This window comes from Ascidiella aspersa, chromosome 6, assembly GCF_963924565.1.
Source record: "Ascidiella aspersa chromosome 6, kaAscAspe10.2, whole genome shotgun sequence".
NCBI classification, from domain to species: Eukaryota; Metazoa; Chordata; class Ascidiacea; order Phlebobranchia; family Ascidiidae; genus Ascidiella; species Ascidiella aspersa.
Window position 1 is genome coordinate 16452683 of NC_139452.1, and position 27494 is coordinate 16480176.

Here is a 27494-nt window from a genome sequence, read left to right on the forward strand (position 1 = left end):
GAGCATACAAAATCCTCTACAAGTTTTTTTTTGTATACATCATACTTAAAATATTAATTTGGGATTCTGCTGCACATTTAATAAAAACACTCTAAAAAAGTAAGGATATCTCCTTCACGCACAGGTCCTTTTACATTGCGAATAATGGAACGACTGGAATCATCCAGAAACTCAACGCGAACATGTGTAGCCTACATTGTCCTTGAGAACAGGTTCTTCCGACCACTTTGGTCACCTTTGCCAACTTTACAGGGGCAGCAGCACGGTCCATTTTTACGCAAATTACAAAAGACAAAAACCTTTTTTTTAACGCAAATTAAAAAGACAAAATCCCAAGCTTTGTATTTGTTGTATATAAAATGTTCATCACGCTCTGTAAGGACCCTACAAAGACACTAACCCCTAGCTGCGTATCCTACGACGGGGGTGCACATCCTGCGGCCCGTTGACGATTACTTTTGCGCCCGTAAACATGTTTAGGAAAATACAAATGTTGGCGGCTGTACGTCAATCCTAATGCAGAAATTGGAATTTTGAAAGTGCAACAATAAAAATAAAAAATAAAAAAAACATTCCCCCCGAAAAAAAAAACTATTTTTTTCGTCAACTTTTAGTTTTATTAACTTCAGTCTGTATTGGATTGAAAGTTTTGCTTAAACGCAATACAGTAATCGCATTTTTAGGTTCGTGCGATTTGACTTTATTTCAGTTGTATGTTTTCGCACGAGTTCGTTAAAGGACAATATGTCGTTTTAAAATAAATCGGTTTATAACGTCACGTTATAACTTTCTAAAGTCATCTCTAAAAATTATTCTACTGGTGGCCGTGAGAAAAATAAAGACTGCCAAAGCGGCCGTCAAAGCTAAAAGGTTGTGCACCCCTGGCCTATGGCAACCAACCCAAATACTATTTGCTAAAAAATGCAATAAAAGGCAGTTCAGACACATAGAAGGCACAAAAATATTATTTTGTTGATATAGGCTACGCCACTCGGATTTCTACGGACTTTCTTGAATGAAATGTCCATCAAAAAAAAATCAATTCATATATTTCACAGTTTGGCAGGAAGGCCCTTACACGCGTTTAATCGTAGCTGATTAGACCATCGGTGGTCCGCGACGACTGCGCAGGTGGTCCGTGGCGATATGATAAAAAATTAACTGTCACACATATACGTTGTACAGTGGGCTACGTAGTACGTACCCATTCAATAATTGCCGCACCTGTTTACAACTCGAAGATTTAGAAAGAATTTGCTATCCACTATCGTAAATCTTACCTGTTGCGCGAAAACTAGTGAGTAAAAAGTTGTTGTGAGGCTGGGCTGAGAAACGAAGTGAAGTTATAGGATAATTTAACTGTGTAGTTAATTACATTGCGGTCCTCGAAAAAAAAAGAATCACAAATAATGGTCCGTGGTCCAAAAAAGTTTGGGAAACCCTGGATTAGATGACAGAGATATACATATATTTCAAGTGGCTTTATGCGTGTTAAGACAGGAGGGTGTTTCATAGCGAGCGAACAAATCGTGTATAGGAGTCGAACGTCGATAGTAACGTCTGCAAAACAACACCACACACAACAAAAACCAATAGTGAAATGTAGAACAACACCACACACAACAAAAGCCAATGGTGAAGTGTAACCAATTAATCGAAAAAGTTGGCGAACCCAATGAAATATTTATTAGCTTTGGCACGTTTTATCGGTCACGGTTGTCGAAAGGTAAAATATAGGCCAAACGAAAGCACGCGTGATGCACATGGTCGAAGGCCAAGAAGGAATAAACAAGCAACTCCCTTGAGTAATGCACACGTCGCCAGCGCTCGATCGATAGATGGCCATGCGCCCATGCTGCGAGAGGGCACAAGTGAGAGGTTTGTAGAAGAACGCGCTTGGGTCAAGCGTAGAAAAAATCCAGTCTCGGCGCGTTGCCTGTTGCTGCTTAGATCGAGGATAACGCTGAATCACAGAAACGCCGCAACAGAATGTGTTCATAATAATGATGGCTGTAGTACCTATGCCGAACGGGACCTATTTCGTTGAGTCGCGCAAAAGACCGTTGGAGGAACCAATTGAACTTGTGGATATCAAGCGAGAGAAGTCGGACATGGACGGTAAGTTTTCGACTGTTGTTTGTTTTTTGCTTTGTTATTTTGGTAAACCAGTGAAGCATTTCGTTGTGCATATATTAACGAAGTGGGCGATATAAAGCCTTGACAAATTAACCTATAAGTGTTTATTTACTTTGAGTTATTGTCATCCATAGATAAATGTAACAAAATGCAGCCATGTACTTACACGTAGGTATTAGGTGATTCAAGCCACACGTTTATATTACAGTCAAAATAAACAGTGTGCGATTTGTCGTCTGATTGTAATTATAACATGGTCGCTATTGTTATTTCAATTACGGTCATTTATTTGGTGATAACATTTTGGCGCGTTAGCAACGGCATTCTTAACCGTCGTAAAACCTAGGTTTGTTTGACACGGCAACTAGCGAAGTACGCGCCGTCCGAAAAACTCAAACAACAAAGCTCCTTACTGATGCAAACCTGTCCATGCGGAAGATGGTTTTTATTCACAAGAAACCATGCATATCTATCACAAGCTGTTTCTTTCTTGGGCACTGACCCATGGCGTATTATTTCACGTTTGGCCCCTTTGTTTGTGACGCGCGATGTCCCCAACTGCTGTCGTTATAAACAAGCTAGTTGATAGCTGAAATAATCTTGAACGCATTGGCGCACACATGCTGAGCCCTTATCTGCCAATCGCCCGGCCTCCCTCTTTGACAAAAACCCTGCGGGAAAAGTCTAGCCGTGTGGCGTACGCTCTTTGTGGCCACAAAAATATTGAAGACCGCCCGGCTTGCGAGCATTTTCCATAACAAGCCATCTTTAACTGTCAAAGTTGCAATGACGAGCAGATGAACACTTCCTCTCGCCAAAATGATTGATAACGACAAGATGCAATATGCTCGCTGTTGCAAGCAGGCTGCGGTGTTTCTGCATGACAAAAAATTAATCACTGATTCAACACTAGTAACATTGTTAGATCTGTGAATTCCGGACTATAATAAGTAATACGGTCGCTTGGTTGTTTATTTATTTATATTAGAAATTTGTGAAACTTTTTTCTTTAAAAAACATTTTTAATTCTTTTTAATTTGCTTTACGTTGAACAACATTAAGTGTTGGACGCCAATACTTAATGTTTGTACCATCTATATTGTAAACACTATGTTGGATTGTTGGGCTTTATGAGTGGACTTCATTTCGAATATTATTTCAAATGCCAATCCATGCTCCAGCAAATTTAAAGGTTCATTTAAAATTAGGCTGGCCATTTTGTTATAAACCGACTTGCCATCTAGCAGAGTATCGCTGACAATCATATGCTGATCACGCCTGAAATTACACGAACTGCTTCGTAACGACTAGAGCGCATGATTTCGACATTACTTTGCACATATGTCATTATGTCGTGACTATTCCGTGCAAAACGTTATTTGTCGCCAGCTGAAAAGGAAATTTACTGGGATCTGTTGTTCGCATCCAAGTCTCGTTTTCTTTATTTTGACTCAGTAACTAAGGGTAGTCGCGCAAGAGATTGTACATCAGACAGAAAGTGTACGGCTGGCCAGTTACAGATTTGTTAATAAATAAACTTGTGACATAACTGTTCGAAGGCGACGGTTTGCTAGTATAGTTCAATGTAGTTTAAATTCCAAGTATGTTTTGTTTGTTTGTTAACTAAAATAGTAATTGTCGTTTTACGTTACATCCAACAATAAAATATTTCGCATTTTCCACATGCACAATATGGAAGTTCAACTTAGATTTGTTGCCTGCGATTTTTACAAGTTTCAACATTTTACTAATCAGGTATAAGAGACAGGACGCATTTATGCCGATTTTGCCAAGAACTCCTATGGAACGCGGAAGTTAGGCGTTCGATCGTTATTTTAATCTACTCCGGATTTTCCTTGTTGTTCGGTTGCGGACGCGGCCCAGGGCCCCAAGACGAGTGAAAAGTCACTTTCAAACGATTTCCTGCTGTGCCAGTCCGTGACTGATGGGGAACCAGGCCGCCACTGAGTCCGTGCCAACCCGAGAACCCACTGCTTGGTGCCGTTTCTCATTTGACGACAATAAGTTTCCTCTACAAGCTGCAAGCAGCAGTCGACATCATACGATTTGCGGTTGCTCTGTCCATTTGGGTTTGTCAGATGCAGAGATATTTGCGTTGATGTTTTAAAAAATATAGTTAGTTTGGTACGAAAAACAGATCGACACCTTTTTGTCAGTGCCTTAGACTTGGAAGACAAAATAGTGTGTTTAGAAAAAAATGCAGACAATTAATAAAACTATATAAAGGAAACCGATTCTAACAATTATCGATCCGCAAGTATCGATTAGTTGCGCATAAACTCGTCAGCTTGCCCAAGTAAATTTTCTTGAAAACGCAGCTGAGATTTGTTTAAACTAACAACGTTCTTAGTATAATATTTCTTATTTTATCAAGTTTAATGCGCCAATACCCGCCCTGCGATTACGTGTGAAGCAGTTTGAATGACACCGATACGTGTGGCAAGGACGCTTTAAACATTTTTTTAGGCTTTGAAATAAAAGCTCGACAATGAAAGTTTTTCAAACAAATATAGCTATTTATACTTCTTAAATCTGTTAAACAACTTTCGGTACTGAACTAGATTTTCGGAGTGGTTTTCAAACGATATTAACAAAGCATAGTTGACTGTGGTAAAGCGTAGAGAAGCGAAAGCTTGTCACTGGGCCCATAAAATTCAGAGTTAATGTTTAGTCAACGCGCGTAAATTTTTTACGTTGGTCGAATAACTGGAAACAAACAGGGCTTCGGTAAATCACAGTAAGGACCCCAGTCTGTTGTAAATACCGTCACCCGGCTCAAAGTTTATCGAAAAGGGCTATATCACGTCGTAAAGCGACCTGGAGCGCTTCCACGGCTGTACCTGGCAAAGCTGATAAAACGGCGTGTTAACAAGAAAAAGCTAGTGGAGCAAATTTTAATGCGGCTCGTAAAGCGTTAATGCTTTCTGATCAGCTGTAACATTTTTACTTAGTGGCGTTACACCGTTATGCATAAAGCAGCACATTAAGGCCACCATACCTATCTAACGCATATTTGAATGCAGGCCCACGCGCAGCCATATCAGCTCTCTATTATATAGTAAATTTGGCGAACGGTATCCCATTGTCGATTGTCACTAGGAGGAAAGGGCAGGCCTTCTGACCCGCGTGTTTATGTAGTGCAGGTAACAAGGCATCGCGCTAGGAACAGGCTAATCTAATTGCAGTGCTTTTTTTTTCAATCTGCCGCCGTCAAAATGTCAACGACGCCGGCGCTGTTATTCTTTGGACATAGGTATACGAAACCGACCTGGCGACGAGTATATAGCCGCAGTTTGTTCCAGATACAGTACAGTAATTGCTTTATCTGCAAAAAATTTTCTTAAGGTGTTGTAGAAATGTCTTTAGACACTGCTGTAGACACGGTAGTGGAGGTATCAATTTCATGCTTGCTGACATAAATAATTGCGTAAACCTAATTAATGCTAAACCGTATGCGCCTACTCGAAAGCCGACAGTTTAAATACATCTGCCAGGTTAGTAGGCGTTATGAGGTTAAAAAAATAAACTGCGTTTGAGACAGGTGCCTGATGTGTCTTTGCTATGATGTCCCAAATCGTTTTGTTTCAGTAGGCCATATCGTAGGTCATTGACATTTGCAAATCATTTCAACTCTGCCAAATTAGTTATGGAATATCGCTGCAACGGCTACGACTATATCCAAGAAAGTGATTACAACCCATTTGTTCACCAAATCCAATACGGTAAGAAACAAAGTGAAGTTGCGGCAGATTTCTGTTGTCGCTGATGATGCCCTGTTGGCGCTAGATAAGCTTTGTCAGTGACATACCTAATACGTTTTTACCTGTTATCCGTGTGTTTCCTACGTTTTTTATTCGTTGTTTGCTTGATTCACTGAAAATGTAGTTTATCGTATAAATAACACGTCCCTGCACCTACTACTTAAAATCTTAGACGAATACGTCAGCTTGTCTAACTTTGTTTGTTTTTTGTTTGGTGCAGATGCATCCATGGAGAATGGAATAGCCCATATCACGCCCCATCCTGGCCAGCTGATTGTAAAAGTCCTAATTCCTGGTTACGCTGCAGGAGCCGTGATAGGAAAAGGAGGTCAGATCATTGTTCAACTTCAAAAAGACTCCGGTGCCATAATAAAGCTATCCAAGGCCAAGGACTTCTACCCAGGTACTTTTTATGTTGTGCTGCAGTCTCGTTTTTGAAACTAAGTCGCCTGTTTGTTGTTGTAAGAAAGTTAACGAACGCGCTTGCCCGGGTTCGCGCGACTTATCGCGACTGGCAATCGACGGTCAGGATCAATTTCCCCCCGAAAGTTTGATAAAGTTTGTTAAAACAGTAGGTCGCGGCCGACCGTTTTTGTGCTGCATTTTTGGAAACAGCGGACATTCGGCACGTGTTTTTCGTTTTTGTGAAACACCTAACATGCTTTATTTGTGTCAACATGTAAATAGTTTTGTTTTACTTTATAGGAAATCCATCAATTAACTGTTTGTTTTAGAATTTTAATTGTTTTGTTCTTTACAAATCTCGAGATTGCACTAGCTTGGTTTCTAGTTGAACAATTAATAAAATTGTTGAAGACGTATTGCCATCAGAACAATTCGTTTCGGCCAACGCGTAAGATGCAAATATTCCGAACTCAGCTTTCTTCAGCTTATGGAAAGTAATTATCAGCATCTATTCTTATATTGAGCCATCTAGAAATGCTATCAATGCGCTTTTGCGTTCCATTAGTAAGCACTTCCTCGATAAATGAGAGACAGCCGTCAATCTCGATTTAAATTGACCAAGCGACTTCCCGTTCATCACAATAAATAAGGAACACTATTGCGCGTACATTGCATAGGCTAAAATAACAAGTTGCCCTTGCGTGGTTGTACAGGAATCATATCGCAATCAAAGCCCTGCTTCATGTATTGCGCTGGCTGATAGAGGGACGTAATATTCACAGCCGAAAACTCGAGGAAGTATATAGCATTTGGGTCGTATAAACCTGGCACATTCACCAACGGTTTGCTAGCATTGTTACTTGTGTTCGTTATGGCAGTTGATACAACTCTCCATGCACTATTATGGCTTTATTGATTTTTCTTAAGTCCCAATGTGATTTTAGATTGCATTATTGATATGGCGTCGCGTACAATTTTTTTGACAATTTAATCCTTTGACTAAAATGCCAACATTCGATGAAGCTTTTTAATATAATGCTATTTTCCATTATAATAGAATTCGTGTCCCTTTGTAGATTTCAAACGTTCGGGTCGACCACGTATTTCCTGGTGTGAAAACCAAATATCGGCACAGCATAAAAGCCTATGGGATCGTTTATCCCTGCCAAACTGCGGTTTGCACGTCGTTCATTTCGACGTCACAATGACCTGGACAGTCGTTTTTAACATCGAACATACTCAAATTTTTTTTGAATTTGAAAAGGAAAAGATCGGGTGCCTTTAGTTTATGAATGACCTTTATTGTGAAAATAATAACGGGTATGCTTAACAAACGTTATATAATTTAGTTTAGTTAAAATTTTGCGATAATATCATTGCAAATTATTAAATTAAAAAAGAGTTGGTATAAGGGCTTTTATAAAGCAGGAGAGTGTATATCATGAAATGTACTGACCGATTTACGCACCCTAACAATACCTTCTGATTAAGTCGTGTAAGACTATTTTACACCGTTATCTTCTTTGTGTCGTAGACTTATAGCTCGCATAAATGAAACTATACCGTACAAATAACATTCTTGTCTGGAAAAGGCGTATAATTGCGGTGTATTAGCTCTGCGACCCTATTAAAATTCATATAGGTTCGCTGGCAGGTGATGTGTTACAGTGATCGAAAATGGGCAAACGCAACACGTTGCAGGAAATATCGATTTTTTTTAACAGTGCCTTGCTTGCTACGTACCAAATGCATCTTGGTTTTCAGGAAAATGCGAAAAATGTTAAATAGTCATATTGCTTTTTATTTGTTTTTTGGCTTACAGCACAGCTTGGAGTTTATTAGTTGTGCCATACTGTACTCTTGAAAACTGAAAATGTTAAACGGTATCCTTGTAACGACGTTTATGACAAGCGAAAGGGTGATAATCGAACAAGCAATTATTTGACACAATGTTTGCCGTCAATATTTGAGTGCCTTCCTGTATTTACGCCCAATAGCACTACCCAGTAGAAGTATGTTTGACAATCTTTAGAATTGTAAACAGTACCACGATCAATTTTTCTCATTCCAAGTTCACAGTCTTTGCGAAAACTTTGATTTGTTTTGATTTTTTGTTTAATCACGGTAATAACGTAATTTGTTTGCGAAAATACCAAATTTACATGACGTTTTCTTGCTACTTGCTATTGACTGATCAGCTGCAACGCACGAATTTGATTATTACGCGTGCCAGTCGTTACAGCTTAGGAAATTTTGACACAACCGGGAAGTAGGAAACTGTACGAATACAATCAGCTCGTTCTTAGGTTCCTTATAATTTCCAACAAGTCGATTGGCGGACCACACATCACTATGTACAGTCTGTTTTCTATGTATATAGTTAACTGACAGGACAATTTAGGCTAAAATTTGTTACGTTAATGCAATATTGCACAAAATACAAGAGGAGGAATTTTAATACGACTTATTTGTATGCGGGAACTATTTCGTAAATAAAGCCATACGGCATCGCAATAAACTTAAGCCTATGCTATTCAAATAATTCAAAGATTTCTACCATTAGCTAGCTGTAAAAGTTTCCGGAAGGCTTGGCACAGCAATCATTTTGCCCTTTAGGGTAAATCGTTTTCGTGAAAAGCGTGGCATCGCAAACGTATGTTCCGTGCTAAAGAGTTTTTAATTCTGGCGTGATAACAGGAAGCACAGAGTTAGTTGTCCCAAGCATTTAAGCACCGCTGCCCATCTGTGCTCAAAAGCTTTCCAAAATTCACAAGGAGGTCGCTTTCTCCACTCAGGCACCCTTCTCTCGAGAGCGCGACAAGCGTAAAAGTTGCTTTGAGCTTCTTGCGTGAGCGTCAAGCCAGTACCTTTAACGAAAGTTTAAACACACTAGTTATTCTTATTAGCGTATTTGCGTGATAAAGCTTTTTTTTGTAACGTTTTTAGAGTTTGTAGCGTAATTCACTTTATTTTGGAAATTAGTATATTCGGGAGTGTAGGTAAACCGATTTTATCCCACATGCTTTCACTCTACTTTAAAAAATACAATAACAAATGAAGAAACCCTATATGTTTTCATTTAGTTATACACAAGCAACAAAAGCTCGTAGCAAAGTTTGATGGTCACACTTAATAACTGATATCACTAGCAATGGCTGGGCGTTATGTCGTTGAGATCATATCTGGGCAATTGTCGTGTAACGATATCTGCGCAAAGCTAAATCCGCCTCGGGGTGCGAGGCAAGATTCAATTTTCGTCGCAAACTTCGTCGCAGTAACGACAATATATTTTTTTCCTAGTTTGATCAGTAACCAAAAGTAAGTTTTAATATGGGTGGTAGTTTTTTAGCCTTTTCAGGAACGTTGTAGATTTTAAAGTTATCAAATTTGCTAAAGCTGATACGCGTGGAAAACTCTGATGCGACGCGTTTATTTTATGCTTTCCAAAAACTTTTTGTGGTTAATATTTATGAACATGAATGTAGTCCATGTGACATAATTTATTAAAATATTGCAAACTACACCCCAAACCAAAGAGAAGAAGGTATAACAAATGTTCATCTTTAAATGTATCCCCTAATTGGCACCTCTGCTGGAAAATTATACTTAAAACTATTAAACTTCAAAATTCAAATTCAAACATATGTAATTCTTGCTTTTAAAATGTTACCATCTTATGATCCATGCTGGCCATAGAATTACAAAAAAAATCTTATTTATTTAGGGACACAGGACCGCGTTGTGCTGATCCAAGGTACAGCAGAAGGTTTAATGAAAGTCCAGAACACAATCATTGAGAAGGTGTACGAGTTTCCAGTCCCCAAGGATCTGGCAGCAATCATCGGCGATCGGCCAAAACAGGTGAAGCATAAAACAAAAATTGTCTTGGGAATGGTGTGCGGATCTCTCAATCTCGCACAGGGATTTTCGACTACTGCTTCTATGGTTTAATGTGAGCCAAATTTAGTGCTCTTAGTGGCGTGAGTCACCAAGGAATATCGTTCCAAAGAAGTATGTTTCCCATGAGCACTAATATACCGAGTCTTTATAGCTTCTGGAAACAGCTCTTATAAACACATTTTTTTTGGAACCGAGGGAATCCCCACCATAGGCGTAGCTAGGGGGGGCCTGAGGGGCCATGGCCCCCCCCAAAATTTATAAATATTTTACTCTTAATAATTTGTTTTGTAGCGTTTATGAGCAGTACCACAACATTTGATCACAGGCATACCACACCTTCAATTGTCATGCATTGTTACGTCACAAACGATGTAGTTAATATAATATTTACTATACATTAATGTACTTTTAGTACTTTCAGACAGTTTTTGCTCATTGACTGATTTTTGAGTATTGCGTTAACACTCAGTCAGTTGCTGCTCGAAACGGTTTGCTAGCATTTTTACTTGTGTTCGTTACGGCAGTTGATACAATGCTAAGAGCTAAATAAAACATTTCAACTTTTTGGCCACCCCAAAATTTTCGGCTGGCTACGCCACTGATCTCCACTTGGTGTTCGTTCTGCCTCTATAAAAAATCACACATCAGTAAATAGACATAACATTTGTTGTTTTGTGGATAGGCCTAAAACTTGTTGTTAAACCCTTATTAATATGCTGCCGTGACCATTGCCCAATGACTGAGCATTATTTACGACTAAACTTGCTGTTACGGTTCGCTGCGTTGCAGTTTAATTTCACCATTTTAACCCAGCGGGTAAGCTGGGAGTGCTTTCGTTGGCCCTTTGTTCGTGGTCGTCTGTGATTTACTCAGACCGCGACAAGACATTAGTTCGATGTATAGTCCACTGGCTTAGAAAATTTGTATTCGGAACATTATTGAGGTTTCCCAAATTTTTTTTCCTTCGATAAACCCGACTGGATAGTTTCTGGACTTGCTGACTTAAACGAAAGGGAAGATATAGTTAAAAAACGAATAATAGTGCAAATCTATATTACTTATAACTGTGGAAATATTTTTAAACGACGATAAATACATTTTACACACCCAAAAATATTATACCATGTGCAGAGTTCCCGCATTTTTTTCTGAAGTACATTGTAGCGTCAACTAGACCACGAGCGCGCTTAGTATTTTGATTTCCCAAAGCGGGACGAAGAAATTGTTGATGCAGCGGCTAACACCGCATGTATTCCCTAGCTTAGTCCGGTCCACGACCCTTATTCGGCAGCAACGGAGCTGCGCGTCCTGTTTTAAGTGCACTTGAGAAGCCTGCTGACGAGCGGCAGCTCTCCAGGGATCCCACTTTATTGCGCTGCGTCACTTTCACATGTTTGCTCAGGCGAGCTGCAAGAGGCCGACTAGTGCCTTCATTAAGTGTCCCAAAGAACTCTCAGCCGACTTGGCTTTTTCTTTTTCTACTCTTTGCTTACTCGCGCAGTTGTTATTTACGGGGTTTGACGCCTGTGCCTTCACTTCAGCAATTTCAACTATAAGTTACGATTAGTTGTAGTTGACTGAGTGGACTTTTTACTCTTATACTTTCAAATACCGCCCTATCGATCGAAATTGTCAGTGACCAAAAGTGTCACATGACTGAATAAATTTTGCATACTACTAGCTCCGACAAATGTTTTGCTCATTCTTAGAACGCAATTTTATTAGTTGTTTGTGTACTATACATTGGGGATCGAAATAATTTTTACCAGGGGATCGTAAGCCAGAGAATAAAAAAATGTCTTGGGAGGGCCGGTGTAATAGAAACTGACATAAACATACTATAAAGGGTGATTCTTTAAAATCTGTGAAAACTTGTTTTGACAAGCTGATGAGAGCACGGAAAATGAGGTTGCTTTACCAGTGTAATTTATTCAAAATTCGAATCGAATTTTTAGAAAAAATGGATATTTTTCCTAAAATGTTTTTTTTTTAAATTAAATGGCTTGGCGAGCCTGGCCCGGCCCGTGTTCCTTGTTTTCCCCAGGAATAACAAAACATAAATACGAAATAAGTTCAAATGACAAGCAACTGTCAAGTACTTTTTACAAGTTTACCTGTACAAGCTTGAGTCAAGCACAATTGTCTAATGGCAGCATGTACACATTGCATCGTCATAAAAACGCGTGACAACATATAGTTTTTTTATGTGTTAAATTGAATACCATGTACCTTGATAAAACAAACAATGGATTGATCAACATTTTTAGAAAATATGACATGAACCAACGCTTAACTAAACTGACCGTATATAATACGGAATGTTTTTTCATTTGTTCTATGCTGGGAGTTGATTGGCACATTTTAAATGAAATAATTCGCGAGATAGCCTACACGATCATAAAGATTTTCGATAAACGTTGGTCACACTCACACGCTCTAATCGATTGGGATACGGATGAGTTTCGAATACGAGGCCGGTGACTGAATCAAGGTTAATTTTATTTTTTTATTAGAAGTATGCATATATTTGTTTATATATCGTATGACTGCAGCGGAATGGTAACACGACTTAGATCACCAATAATTATTACATCGTTTCTTTTGACGCAAGTTTGGATACATCACAGTTCTTATCTAATCCATCTAATGTTGTGTTTACCGGTATAGGTCGCGCCATGGCAAGCAAGTAATAAAAATAAAAATCAAGTATCGATTGAATGGTGAGCGACGGCTGACGAAGCTGTCCCTGCTGTCGTAGTTTGGCTAAGTCGCATCGCGCTCCTTCTCTTCGCACTCAAGCTACAGCTTTTTTAACGAGTCCAGTTAAACGAATTTGAAAAGCCTAAGACGTGCGCAAAACCAAAGGCAGTAAAATTCTTGAACAAGCTCGATTGACTCGATATGCGATGCTCGTAAATCGTAAATCCATTGTTTTCTTGACGTTTTGTGGTAGTGAATTTTGGGTATGGTTTTGGGTATGGGCGAGTTTCACTATTTAAAAAAACTGTGCTTTCTTTAGTCTGTTTCAACATTGGGTGGTTATTTATTTGTTTAAGAAGGAATGTAGACCTACAGCTTGTATCGCGGTAGAAGTCATGTTTTATGAGCTATAGCCAAGCATGTATTTCATGGTGTATTATAATTTAATTGAAAAGACATGGTATACCGGTTGATTAGTTTGTAAAATATAGTAGCTGTTTATGATATCACAATTTTTAGCCTACTTGAAACCTCATTTAAGCATGCACAGCTGTATACGTGCGTTAGTGTCACTTCACGTATTAAAGAAAACGTGCATGTGCTATGCATTCACGTTTAGAAATCGCGGTTTCAAGCCGCTTGTATGAAGGATGTCGCTTTCTTTACACAAAACTGAAGCTTTTGCTGCTTAGACAACATCTTTCGCTGCTTAGGCAAGCCCGGCTTAGTTTTATTAAACATAAAAATTAAACTGTATTGTTTTTATCACACTAAGAAAACTGCAATCGTGTTAGTTTGGGAATATACTGGATTCTTCTTCAATCGTTTACACAGAAACGTTTTTGTAACTTAAAACAGACTGATCAAAGAGTGGAAACTAATCACAATAGTGAAAGGGAAAATTAACCTGATGACGTTTATTAACACCGTGTAACATCTATAGCGTACTTATATTAGAAAATCATGTAAAAGCTTTAAGTTGGCGCATTGATATTTAGTGCAAATCGTATCCAGACCAATACGGTATGCCTAATTGCCTATACGCCTAATACCGACTATACGTGTGCAACTTGTCTCCGGAGTAATAACCGCAAAACTCTTCCCGGGGGATGGCCTTGGTTGCTTGCAGGAGTTTCGTAGGTTCCATCACGTTCGTCACCATGCAGACTACAATATGATGTCTATCGATCGATCGCCCAGAAATTGAGTTAAATGGGTTTACTCCCGTCTCTATTTGATGTGTTTTTTCTTCGCCAGGGCCTTCTCTTTCCCCGCGCCTTCTACTGAACATCGAAGCGTCACTCCCGAGGGCGATCTGAGAGGAAAGGGCCTAATTTGCCTTGGTCGATTCAATTACTTTTAATTTTTAAAAGACTAATGCACCCCTTAGGTCCATAGCCCTGTTTGGTTGAAAGAGAGTAAATCGGTACACAAACAAATGCAGCAGTTTTTTCAGCCTACACAAAATGAAACTATGTCACTAATTCTTGCGAGTAGCACAAGTTGATTCCAATTATTTAAAAAACAAGAAACACAAATCGTGATTTCTGTTTTATCAAAGTGTAACAAAAACATCCTTCGCCACTAAAATGTTGTTACCAAGTCATAAAGCGTTGGCCAACAAGTTATGCTTTTTTGTCCAGGTTAAAATGATTGTACCCAACACAACAGCTGGCTTGGTGATCGGTAAAGCTGGCGCAACTGTGAAAACTATAATGGAGGAAAGCGGCTCGAAGGTAATAGTACTCCCTATCGCCACCGCGTGTTGTGAATACGATGTTCGCTGAAAATTTAGTTTTTAGGTTTTTATTATATAGTTTGTGTGTCTTTAGTAACGCTTAGTTTAATGTTGCAGGTTCAGTTGTCCCAAAAACCAGAAAGAGTCAACGTTCAGGAACGCGTCATAACCATCAAGGGTGAAAAACACCAGCTGATTGCAGCGTCCAATATCATTATTGACAAGATTAAGGACGATCCCCAAAGTGCGAGTTGTCCAAACATAAGTTACTCAGGTGTTTCAGGACCAGTCGCCAACGCCAACCCAACCGGGTCACCTTACGCCGCTGGATCGGCAACCATCATTGATGCGTCTCACCCGGGTGTTGCGGCCATGCTGGGGCATTATATTATTCCTGGCCAACACCCCACCTTTCTCCAGGCCGCCTCAGTGCCGACATACGCTCATCAGGCTACCGCGGCTGCGGCTGCAGCTGGATACCCAGGAACCGCTGCAGCCGGAACAAACGGCGAACTTACTACCATTAATGCAGCTATGAGCTCATTGGGATACACTGTGAGTGGATTAAACTATAGTCCCTTTAGTGTTGTTCCTGGGATGCACGCAGCCGGTGCTGGTACCTCATCCTTAGGATTCATACCCAGTGGTTCCTTGGGAGGAAGTGTGAGTCCACTGCCTGCGTCAAATCCCATTATTTCCGCTGCCACCCTTCCAACAGAAACGTCGCTGCATGCAGGCTTTCCAACAGGTGTCCCAGCCCAGACCTTTTCTCTTCCTAACAATAATTATCTTGCTAGCTTAGCATCAGCTGGATACATTACTGCAAATCACCCGCAACTTCTCGGCGCCTCTGGTGCACTTGCAGGTGCCGGGAATACCCTGTTACAACACCCACCCTCGGCCGCCACACCCACCAGCATTTCTCTGGCGTCTACCCCGCCTGCATCAATAGTACCCTATGGAACCCAACAGTCTGGAGTTGGTCTACTGAGCATCGAGAAGTCGACTGACGGTCAGCGGGAAACCATCGAGCTGGCAATTCCAGAAAACTTGATCGGTGCAATTCTGGGCAAGGCCGGTCGGACTTTAGTGGAATACCAGGACATTTCAGGCGCCAAGATTCAAATATCCAAGAAAGGGGAGTACGTGATAGGTACCAGGAACAGAAAAGTCTCGATAACAGGGAAGCCGCCGAGTCCACAGACCGCCCAGCTGCTGATTACCCAACGCATTACGGCGGCGCAGACCGCTCGATCGCAGCAAGTCAAGTTCATGTAAAAGTTTAGGTTAAAACGGTCAAATTGAATTTCGAATGATAATGACGATGCCCAGCAGTCTTCCGGAAGTTGCCAAATTAGCGAACTGTGTAAGCCAAACAATTTACCTCTTTCCTGTTTCTGCTAACAGTCCTGAATCTGCTTGTTAAGAAAAGTTTTTCAGTTCAAAGCAGCTAAGATGGTGAAATATCAACGTAGAAGGGCTGTTACTCACGTTTTTCTGTTTTAGCCAGGTGACACCTAAGATCGACATGCATTATGTATAGCTCATTAGGGCAGATTTCACTTCACGCATCGTACCGTTCATTGCGTGTTTCCGAGCAACTAACGTTTATTATAGGTCATCGCTTACTTTTGTTTTAGTAAATCCTAATTTCCACACGTGCCCTTATTTCATTTCGATCAATCATGTCTATTTCTTCCCTTCTGTCACTCGTTTGTTCATCCAAGAATCGATTAGCAAAGTAACGTCCCAGTAGCAAATCTATTCATTACAATATGTTGCTCTGTAGTATTGTCGCGATTGTTCAAGTGATGTTCCACAGTAGATTTTTTTTAATTCGTGAATAATAAGTAACCTTACGTAAACTTATATTGCCTACAGGCTTCAAGGCCCTTTTATAGAGCCAAATAATTTCAAGGCCTTAAGAGAGGAGAAAATATGTCATTTATGGTTTGTTTTAGTTTGGAGTGAGTTTCACTCGAGTTAAATTATTTCCGCACGACCGGGACGCCCTGGCGCCATCTCCTTGCACTAAATTGCTTTCTGGTCTCCTCCGGAACTTATTAAGGTTTTTCTTGGCTTAAAATGATAATAACTGTTTATAAGTGTTTTTTTATAGTAAAACAAGTGGCATCTTATTGCCTATGATTCTCACTAACTTTATCGACTGATGACATATGTTGACCATTTGCCAACACAACGCATATTTTATCCCATAACGCTGCATGCAAAATGTGTATTCCTCAAACTCGCGTAATAGCACCCTAGACTCTGCTGCCATAAAATCTTGTATGTCTAAAAAGACCTGTGCCCCATCTATATAAGCATATACATTGCTGCTGCATTCTTTTTACGTTTTACTTTTTACCGCTCCATAAACGTCACTTCTCTGTTCTAGATTGTTCCAAGGCTGTGGACGTCACGCCATCATCATGGTTGGTTCCCCTGCATCGCACACTGTCATGTCCCGTAGATTCATCACCAGAACCTTGATAGTTTTCTTTAGCCACACACACCTGCGCGCGCATTCGAGTACAAGCACACTCGCCCATTTTCTTTCACATTTAATCGGAAATTTGTCACCAATAATCAAATCGTCTTTGCGATTGAAATCGTCTTTGCGATTTGAAAACGATGTCATGAACGGAGTTTGGTTAATTGAAGTAATTTATTAAGCTAGTCAATGCTGGCGTTGAACAAGCTTTGCGATACTAACGAACGAATATTTTTTCGTTATTTCGAAACTTATTCTATACAAAAACATATTAAAACAATCCTTGTTTTGGGTCTTTTTAACTTATACTGTTGCTGCACTTACATAACTCTTCCAATGCACCAATGCTTTATCACGTTTGGGTTGTATTAAATATAACCCATGCGCCAGTTAGCCACTTAATATGCATATAACCTTAAAATGTTTAACTTTAAAATTATCAAAATCTATTATCTTGTCTTTTATCCACAACTGAATCACGATCGGTAGTCGATACTCATCTCGTAAACTTTCCTCATTGTCGCATCTGTGTTCCGTAAGCTTCATTAAAACGCTACACTGTGTTGCGCGATCAGCTACGTCGTTACATCACACCCTTCACACCATCTGAAACTTAGCAAGTTAGATTGCAACTGAGTATAATATAAAGGTAATAGTCAGATCGAGTAGCACAGGTATATACCGAAAACAAACGCCATGTGTCGCGAAATCGGTCGGTGAAAATCTATGGAATTGGACGGTGGATGCCGGGAACCAATCACGACGATGGTAAGAGTTTTAATTTTGCTCTATTTTAAAAAAAGTGTGTTTTTTTAGTTTTTTATTCTATAGATAAAGTTAAACGTGACTTCTTTGTCTGTGCTCTCCTAATTATATATTTGCCGCTGTGAAAAGCACTCAAAGTTGTTCGTCGCACTCGTTGAGCTCAGCAAATCGCGTTCCCACTGTGAACAACACGGTCTCGAAGCAAAATTTGATAATTTTTAGGTTTGTTTTCTCCATATTTATGTTCTGTCTCGGGACTCTTTGCGGGACGTGAGCAATAAACCAGTGTTACTGTTCGCTCTAATCAATTTCTACCAAACCGTTTTCTATAGTCTCTTCACTCATATCTTTACAGTTATGCCTAAATACAGTTGTTATGTAATGCTTGTGCGCATGTTGCTACGTTCGCTAACTTGAAGATACCCCCTTGCATGTCATAGGAGAGTAGCTTTTAAATGAAGCCATTGTTCAGAATCTTCTAGTGTTTTCTTTTCACGTACTATGTTATGTTTTTTTCCAATATCTTGTTTCTTGACAATTTTTTACCACTACACAATGTTTGCCGTATCCAGTGTTTTGCAGGATAACCTGTTTAAAATCGTTAGGTTACGTCATATGCGAACTGTGCTGAAATTTTGAGCTGGCCTTATGCGATCTTATCATTGCAAATGTGCTATATCTTTGCCCTTGTATAGCATGTACGATAGGGCTATTTGCTAATGGATTGTTTTAAAAAAGCAAAAAAGTGTTTCTGATGTATATTTTTTTAATAAATCGAATCACGAAACAAACGTCGAATTTTAACAGCTCTTCATACTCACCAAGACGTAGTTAATTTTGCAGGTTCAATATATAATACACATATCTAAAGTTATATTTCTGGATTTTAATATGTAGCTTTGCTTATCATGTCACGTACATTGTAAATATGGTATATTCATTTTATATACTTGTCTTCCACTATATTATCGCCCATGTGTCAACATATTAACACTTGATTTATCAAAACGAACTTGTTTGCAATTTGCTGTCATCTATATTATCATTCCATTTTTATTAATCACAAAAAAGCTGCGTATTGAACAAAACTCGTTCAGAGGAAATGTTTTGCAGGCAAACGTTACTTGGATTTGTAATTTTCCTCCGATTCTGTTGCCTCACCAGTAAAAACATTCCCTGAATCACATTTTTCGATCATTTCATAAATTAACAACTGCGGCGCGACCCTAACAATGATGCTTTATCTGTAGCTTTTATTTGTATCAAAAATGAGAAGGCATTTCTCGTGCATGTTAAATTCCATCTCGTGACCGTGTCTGTGTTTGTCAGTGTCATTTCGTCATGCTGTTTTGTGGACGAATAACCTAAAAATAATAAACTGTTGTGGATCGTAATATTGCTATCTACATTTTATACGTCGGTAGTTGGGAACATTTCTCAAATGATTGCTCACAAATTCATCACTTCCATTTTAAATAGGACTCTGCATAAGTCGTATTTTTGTCATAGTTTGACTACAATCGTCTATGACCTTAACAGAAAAACAGATTTATCACCCCCTCACTCCCCAAATCTATTGCATGCGGTTTGGGTGTACGAACCTGGTGACTTTAATGCAACCGTCATATCACCAATCTAGCAGCAGTAGAGCATGCGCCCATCCACATATTTCTACCGATTCTCAGCATTTAAAGATATTCAAACATTTCGCTAAACCTACGACGCACGTTAAATAAATATTTTGTAGTTACAAATCCTCACACTTAGAAAATAATAATACCAGCCTTTGGCAGAAAATCGCTAACATAAAAACCACTATTATTTGGCAGCAATGCTCATTTCTCACAATACATTGTTTTAGCAAATCAAAGTGACATTAGAAACCTGACATGTATTTTTTTAATCAATAGGATTGTAAAAGTGACTTATTTTATTATTGCTACCCGTTTATGGCTTTACATTTACAACATAGTAAAATAACTTTTATCCCAGGGATGACCAACCTTTTGTTTGCCATGCGCCATATTGGTTACTTTTAATTCGGTTACACTGGGCAATATTTTTCCCTGTTTATTTCTCAAAATCAGGGTTGATAACTATTTTTTTACAGCGGGCCGCATGAGTAGGCCTACCATATGTCCTCTTTTCTCAAGAAAAGTGAATGGTCCTCCGAGGATGCTCAAAAATGCCCAAATGTCCTCTTTTTCGCATTTCGAGTTAGTTGCTTATACTTTCAGCAAGACTTTTAGGCAAGACGTTGTATTTATTTCCAAAAAAATACTGTAGTCATGAAACATGCTGAATTGCTGGTTTAAAAACTATTTTCCAACAAATTGCCTTACCAACAAATTGCTTAAGTGTTCTTTATAAATTTTGTCACTTTGACCAAAGAGTTTTAAATAACACTTTTGTTGATTTTCAAAACTCTTTGCTTTGACGGAGGAGTGTGAGAGTTTATTTATTTATATTTACCAAGTTCTTTGCCCCACGTGTGTCAGTAATACTTTTATTAAGTAAACTAAACTTGACTACCAGGCAGGGTCAGCTGCAGGCGGTTCATGCTGCAATGCACCACGTTTCAAAAGGTATACAGATGCGCTTTTACGAAAAAAAGTTAACAAAGCTTGCATTAAAAGGGTCGGTAAACTACTACGTCATCACAGAAAAGCGTGCTTATTTTGGTTTTGGCAGATGCCTGTATGGAGTGTACCGCGGCACACTGTTTGAGAATCACTGGCCTGCTAGGGGTTCACCAAATTGCGACCCGCCGCCAAGTTCTGGGTTAAGTACCCTTAAAATGTTGTCGTATGACATTCAGAACTAAGATTTGATAATTTTTTAAACTGCACGACAATTTATTAAGTTTAACCACAGTTTTTAGTTTCTTATATTTTTCGTTTTATTAATCTTTTAATAATCAAGTTAAGTAAGTTCGACAAAAATTGTAATACTGGGCCACCGATGGTTAGCACTTACAAGTTACAAGGCCTTTATGAAAAAAGTTTAGTGTTCCCCCTGCTGGCCTAAGGCGTCACGTCTCGTTTTAAATAAATGGTATTGCCAATTTCAACCAATTTTTTCGCGTTTCGCGCGATTAAGCTACGTTTTGCGCATACAAAAATAGGTGTTTTTAGGTTTTTATTTTATTTTATGATGTTATTTCTGAAAGCTTGGATATAATCCTCAGAATCCTGGACCTGCCTCTTGTCTTTAGTATTGTGCTTACTTTTTGGTCTGAGCAGATGGTAATGTAGAGCGCACTACTATAATTTACCGACTAAGAGATTGTGTTTACAGTAACTTTTGTGATGTATTTGCTTATGCCACAGATTTATTGCCTACTCGCTCCAAAATGCAAAGTAGTTACTGGCTTGCATTATCTCTGTGCTGTCAGCACAGGGATTTGTGTACTCTGCTCGAAAAGAAGACTTCTTCTCAGTTATCGCTTTCTATAGTGTCAACTGGGTGTTTCGCTTATCAGATAATACAATTCTAATAACCTATACGTCTTGTGGTTGGTTAACGAGTTATACGCACGCAACCTTTCAAGTTACCTCCAAACGAGAGTCAGAAACTTCAACTATTAATCTCGTGCTCCACAGTAACCCTGCATAACTCTATTCGTAGCCACCAACAGCAAAACAATCCCGCTCGCAACAAACAGATTAATATTTGCACTCAAGTCGGCCAGCAACACCAAATTTCTTATAGAAAATTAATCTAAAAATCCCAAAACAACCAAACATTCCGAAGATCAGCATAAAATATTATTGCACTCAACCGTAACAATTCTACTTTCGTTTTACTTGCCGGCAAAAAAATGTCCTCTTTTTGGTGCTGAAAATATGCTAGCCCTACGCATGAGTAACATAAATTTGTGGCGGGCCTGGTCAAAAAAAGATCTCAAATGCATAAAATGCCGCGCTTGTTTTTACTTTAGTATTTAAAAAAAAATAAAACGCAAGCGGGATTAATTTCCTTGGCCACGGGCCGTTTTTTGCCTAGGTCTGATTTAAATGGTCATTTGGGCATGTTTGGTGGATATACATAGCCCGTGAATTCATTTGATATAACAATATTTTATAGTTTGGGCGAAAATAGCAGTTGTAGAAAAGGGGTTTCACAAAAAAAAATAATTGAACACTGTTAGAAGTTTAAAATATAAATATTTTTTATATACATACAAGATGAATATAAATACTGTTGTTGCCACGAAAATGTATGAACAAAAGTGGTTCTTCTGACAAAGATTTTTATTACAACCGCCGACGTTTCGATAAGCTATTGGGCCATTTTCTTATTAGCAATATGTGGCAACTTGACAGAAAGATATTCATAAACAACACAACACAAATCACTAGAAACAATTAAAGGCAAAAAACGAGGCGAAAAAGAAACACAAAGCGAATAACAGGAGAACAAGGTACAAGGCTGCAGTTTTCTTTTGGCTGCTTTAATCGTTATAATTGTATAAACTTAAGAACACACGGTTAAATTTTGTCGTCTCTAAACCCAATATTAAATTTTGTCGTCTCTAAAAATATTTATGCTCATCCCTAAACAAAAATTCTTTACCCGCCCTGATCAATTGTGTCGGCTACAGCCAGGGTTGCCATCGACATGGACCCCAAGATAAGGACAACCGAAAAATTAGATTATAGCATTTAAAAAAACGTTTTAGGACATGCATTGTATTTATACGAGCCGTGTCATATCACATTCCATACTTTTGGCCAGAAACAATTTGCTCCAGCAATTTATCAATGTTCATGGTTTGTTTTTCGGTCTACTCCTGTTAATGTTGCTTAAAAAACACTATTTTAAAAATACGACACATACCGCGATCGACCAGGTGAAATGTGGCGAACAAACAGTGGATCGCGATTGAAGTGTTGGCCACCCTGCTGATAGCTTTACTGCTTTAATCCAAGTGTCGACTCCACTGAACCCATTTTGCCATTACCAACCACTTCGCAAAAAATGCCGCCTTCGCCGCATCCTATTCTGCTGTAGCCCAAACAACAGTAACCTTGTACTGCTGTTTACAGCTTAAATGTCATGTACGCCACGGGAGTACTTTTTATTTATGATGTCATAAAATCTCGGCGCAAAAGCATTATTTTAGATTATTTATTATGTTACCAGAGGAAAACGATCGAAGTTCTGTAGTTGTTGAAAACAATACAAAATAAGGACGCAAGTCGAAAATAAGGACATTTCATAGAAATAAGGACATTTAACTTTGGAACACAATACACGGTTTTTTTTAGTAACTTTCAATAAAAATATAAAGCCATAATATTTGATAAAAGCGACATTTCGCAATTTACAGACGTTTTAGCAATAACTCATTCAAGTGAAGATAAAAGCGATAAAACGTAAAAAAGAAAGGAAAAAATGACAAAAATAGCAGCGAAAATTGACCCATACATCGCCTTTTTTTAAATATTATGGCTTTTATATTTTTATTGAAGGACATTTAAGTTTTCTAAGACCTGGCCCTTCAAAATAAGAACAAATCTTAGAAATAAGGACGGTATGGCAACCCTACAGCGTTGTATTACGACTAGGGCGATTGTTATTTGATCTATTGGGAATACATTACTTTAAAAACACTTGTTGTTTACGTTACTGAATTAATGTCTGAGCGCCATCAGTCATTTGTTTTTAGTATCATACTGACGACTGGTTGATCACAAATGAGCTATATTTTCAGGTTTACGCAAATCTTTAAAAAAAGCTCAGTTGATATTTTCGGGAAATTTTTGTCAAAATTTTTTACTTTTTTTGAAGTCAAAAGCAATTGCCCTTTATAACTTACCCAAATATATCTTGACATAGATTATAACTTAATTTCATTATTGGCAAAAAGAAACAAATATATAAAACAAGCAGCAATTTGACAACACGATTACCTGTGTTATTATAGTAGGGCCCGCAAAAGTCAATAAAGTTAAAATTTTTTAAGGACCTCGTCTGTCCACGAATCAAAGAATAAAGTTGTTTTCAGCACCTAGGGGACTGTTTCTAAAAAGTTTATAGGTTAAAATAAAGTTAAACAAATTTACAATAAAGTCAAAAGTTTTAATAAAGTCAAAATTTGTCAAATTATGGCTTTTTATAAAGTTTTGTGTTTCTTGAGAGTAATTTTTGTAAAAATCGTCGTGGAAGCATTGTAAATCAGGAACTGCGACACAATTAAACCATATTAACCCATAAAAGCAGGCAAAATGTCACAATGCCCACTTAGATCAGCGATAACTTTTATCGCAAATTGTCCATTTTTTTATTTATTGTTACGAATTTAAATAATTCTTATTTATCTTCATAAACGTGGTCTTTTCAAATATCAACAATTTGGATTTTAGAAATAGCCTACTGCCATTCTGTAATACAAAAATGCCTAAGCAAGCTAAATCTATCGCCAAAAAAAACGATGCACTTTTTATAAAACATAAAACACTTTTGACGTTTGGGTCTAAAATCGACAAAATATTAGGTTTGGGTAACTGGCATCAATTCAAGGAAAAACTGTGGCCTCTACAAAGAAGCTATTTCGTTGTTAAAATAAAGTTAAAATTTAATAAAAATAAAGTTAAAAAAATTTTTTTTTAGGTTAAAATAAAAATGACCCTAGTTATTAGTTTTCTTTGGCATGGTTAATTCTATCGTAAAACAATAGGGGAAAAAGAAACAGGTGATGTTGTAGTAAAAAGTTAACATATTACAGTATAGATAAGCCGAAGAAATAAGAAAAATTATATAAAAGTGAAACTATGTTTCTTTTTCGATCATCATTCAATTTACCCCGTCTTTAATTTTACTTTTTTCCTGGGCTATAGCAGGGGTTAACAAACTTTTTTTTCTAAACCGACGGATAACTGTAACGATGGCAGGCCGGATATAAAATCAAGAAACACTATTTTAACATAATTGTCTGCAAACCACGTCGCCTTTGCTTGTTGAAAATCCACAAAGGTTACATTTGAGAACAGAAAGTAGGCTACACAGCATTTTGAAATAGCACAGCAATGTTACCGAATACGCCGGTCCATGGCCAAGTACACCATAGTGATTCCCCAAGAAATGCTCCAGAACCACCCCACAAGCAAGAATGTTACAGTTAACAGCTGTGCAAGTCCAATACAAACGTTTGTTGCAATCTAAAAAGATGAATGGAATTATCATTAGGCTTATTTACTAAATTTTGAGTAAACCTGTTGGGTACGTGATCGGTACTTTTTCTTATAGCTAACGTAAATAAGCTATACGGTTTACCACAATCAAATCTTTTAAAAGGCATTTAAAAAATAGAACTAAGAACATTACGTTAAAACAAAGCTTTCTATTTTGTTAAGTGCGACCCCTTTGAATTATTAAAAATTTACCCGACCCTTTACATTAACAGTGTTCAACATAACATTTCTCGTTTATTCTTCTTGGTACATGATTAAAGCAAAGTGCATTCGAAGGGCTTCGTTTTGAATTAGTTTCGACATTGGCGTATATAAAATTCGAAAGTACAAATTATATAGGCCTTAATTAAAACGCCTAAATTATGTATAAACCCCATTCGAGACCCCTAAAGCCTATTGCACGACCCCGTGTCCAGGAAGCTCTGCCATTAAAATTTCCTACCAAGCCTGGCACTTTCATTGCCAACCCTTCTCGGTTTTGTATGTCGTACGTGGTCGCCACACAGCAGTAGGTAAAGCTGGATACGATCGTTCCCAATCCGGGAACAAGACAATTCATCAATAAAAATAAAATCGCAAGGGGTAGAGGAAGAACTGGAATCGCAGCTTTTGAACCTTGCATTTGCCTGTGAACCTAAAAAAGTCGTTTACTTTAAGAAGAATAAAATGAACCAAACTAAAATATAGCCAATAGAAGTTTCATTAATATCCCGGACTTAATTTCTGTATAAATATAGTGATAATTTAAGTGATAAGTAGGCTACTTTCTTATATCGAAATAAGGTTTAAATTTGACTTACCTTCTTATTTTTTTCTCGTTCAGCTTGCTGAAAAGCATTGTTGGCTTGAACAGTATTTTTTATTTTGCGCCAGTTTCTGCTGGCACTTGATCCAGTGCGTGGCAAGATACCGATCTGGGGTTCATTTTCGTCACACAAAATGGTGGTGAGTTTTTCTTTAAAAAGTATGACTTAGTTGAGTTGCCTTTAACGCGGACTTGCGTCATATCGCTTACTCGCTGTAATTGTGAAATACAAGAAACTTTGGCTTTCTTTGTAATATACATTTCAAAGAGATCTATTTCCAATGCTTACGTTAGTTGTAACATTATAGCCGCACAATTAAACTTATTTACGTTCAAAACAATCAAACAAAAAAAGACTTCGAATACAGTAGGGTCTACGCTTTAAAAGCACTGTATACTTGTAAGTGATAGGGGTCAGAAGTTTACACTATTTAGTTCAAATATGGTGTAATAGATAGATTATTTAATTTAGGCCTAGATAATACCATCATCAAATACTGATCCAGAATCAGAATGTGGATTTCGTTTTATATCAGCTGACCCGTCGGATGTCACGATTAAAGTTGGTGGAATTGGGCTGTCCAAACCATTAGGTGAACGATTGAGAGTTGTTAGCGGCAAGATGCTGTTGTTGCTACGCTTCGTAACCTGCTTGACTATTTCCTCTAACTCCATTCACATTATTCGTATCTTACACTGGTTTTATGTCCGTTTACTACAGTTAAACTTCGTAATAAAAATCGTTTATTTACAAGTATAAAGTTATTTCGACGCAATAGCAAGCTATATGGTCTCAGCTACCAAGCTTAAATACAAACCAACGCATATTTCGTACCTTTTAAAATATGTTTTTAAGCACATATCAGTTTTTAGACATTCCAAATTTTGCATTACCGGTACCCATTACCAAAGGCGTAAAGTCCGATTTATAAAACACAAAACGCGTATTTGTATATGACACAATGCTGCACGAAAACACAGAACTTCATGTATAAACTACTCATATAATTTTATCAACAGCAGTCCTAAGTGAAAACCTGCTCGCAAGGTTCCTCGCCCCAACTAGCCCCGCCTAAGTAAATAAAGTAAACCTTGCTCGGCGCAAGTGTTCGCTGTAAAATCGCTGCAGGAGGCCGAACGCGTCAGAGGCGAGATGAAGACAGTTAAGATTTATCCTTCACCAAACAAACAAATTATATGGGTGGATTCAGAAACAACTGTTATGGTTACATACAAGAATCGCGAGAGAGCAAAGGAAAGCTTCGAATGAACACCGAACAAAAGCAACATATTTTGATTCAAGTGAATTTTATTAAAAAAAAAAAATTTTTTTGCCACCACGGTGGCTATATGCGTTCAGTTAAAAAAAATGTGTGCACAAGTTGCATTAATTAGTATAAAATATGCCTATCAGCCTATACCAGACTGACAACTAGAAAAATTCTAGTTTTCTGAGTCAACGAATTTAGAGAAAAATGTGGCTAATTATAGTTCTAAATCTAGTAAATTACTAAAAATTCCACTTATCTGTCCAACGGCATTTTTAGTCTCTCAGTCGAAACAAAGAACTCAA

General features: G+C 38.2%; 2 protein-coding genes across 3 annotated transcripts; one reads left to right on the forward strand and one right to left on the reverse strand.

Moving 5' to 3' along the window:
- Positions 1-1967: 1967 nt before the first annotated feature.
- Positions 1968-17270, forward strand: LOC146140492 (RNA-binding protein Nova-1-like). 2 transcript variants are annotated; one of them, XM_083391213.1, is made up of 5 exons: positions 1968-2118; positions 6139-6321; positions 10048-10184; positions 14567-14659; positions 14779-17270. In XM_083391213.1, the coding sequence occupies exons 1-5, from the start codon at positions 2004-2006 to the stop codon at positions 15937-15939; spliced, it is 1689 nt and encodes a 562-aa protein (XP_083247339.1). In that variant the 5' UTR covers positions 1968-2003; the 3' UTR covers positions 15940-17270. The 2 variants fall into 2 exon arrangements, with proteins under 2 accessions (XP_083247339.1, XP_083247340.1); XM_083391214.1 differs by lacking the exon at positions 1968-2118 and adding an exon at positions 5578-5879.
- Positions 17271-24564: 7294 nt separating this feature from the next.
- On the reverse strand, positions 24565-26596 carry LOC146140493 (uncharacterized). The gene is made up of 4 exons (XM_083392636.1): positions 26407-26596; positions 25917-26071; positions 25559-25750; positions 24565-25083 (listed from the first exon to the last, which is right to left on the reverse strand). Exons 1-4 carry the CDS (start codon positions 26594-26596, stop codon positions 24955-24957), a joined length of 666 nt encoding a protein of 221 aa, XP_083248762.1. The 3' UTR covers positions 24565-24954.
- Between the last annotated feature and the right edge of the window lie 898 nt (positions 26597-27494).

What these genes read in the sequence shown, in the direction of transcription:
- LOC146140492 (XM_083391213.1), top strand. Translation starts at nt 2,004, where the DNA reads ATGATGGCTGTAGTACCTATGCCGAACGGGACCTATTTCGTTGAGTCG. An exon ending in GGCCAAGGACTTCTACCCAG is followed by an intron (nt 6,322 to 10,047) that starts GTACTTTTTATG and finishes TTATTTATTTAG; the next exon opens with GGACACAGGACCGCGTTGTG. An exon ending in TCGGCGATCGGCCAAAACAG is followed by an intron (nt 10,185 to 14,566) that starts GTGAAGCATAAA and finishes TTTTTTGTCCAG; the next exon opens with GTTAAAATGATTGTACCCAA.
- LOC146140493 (XM_083392636.1), bottom strand. Translation starts at nt 26,596, where the DNA reads ATGGAGTTAGAGGAAATAGTCAAGCAGGTTACGAAGCGTAGCAACAAC. An exon ending in AACGAGAAAAAAATAAGAAG is followed by an intron (nt 25,751 to 25,916) that starts GTAAGTCAAATT and finishes CGACTTTTTTAG; the next exon opens with GTTCACAGGCAAATGCAAGG. An exon ending in CAATGAAAGTGCCAGGCTTG is followed by an intron (nt 25,084 to 25,558) that starts GTAGGAAATTTT and finishes TCATCTTTTTAG; the next exon opens with ATTGCAACAAACGTTTGTAT.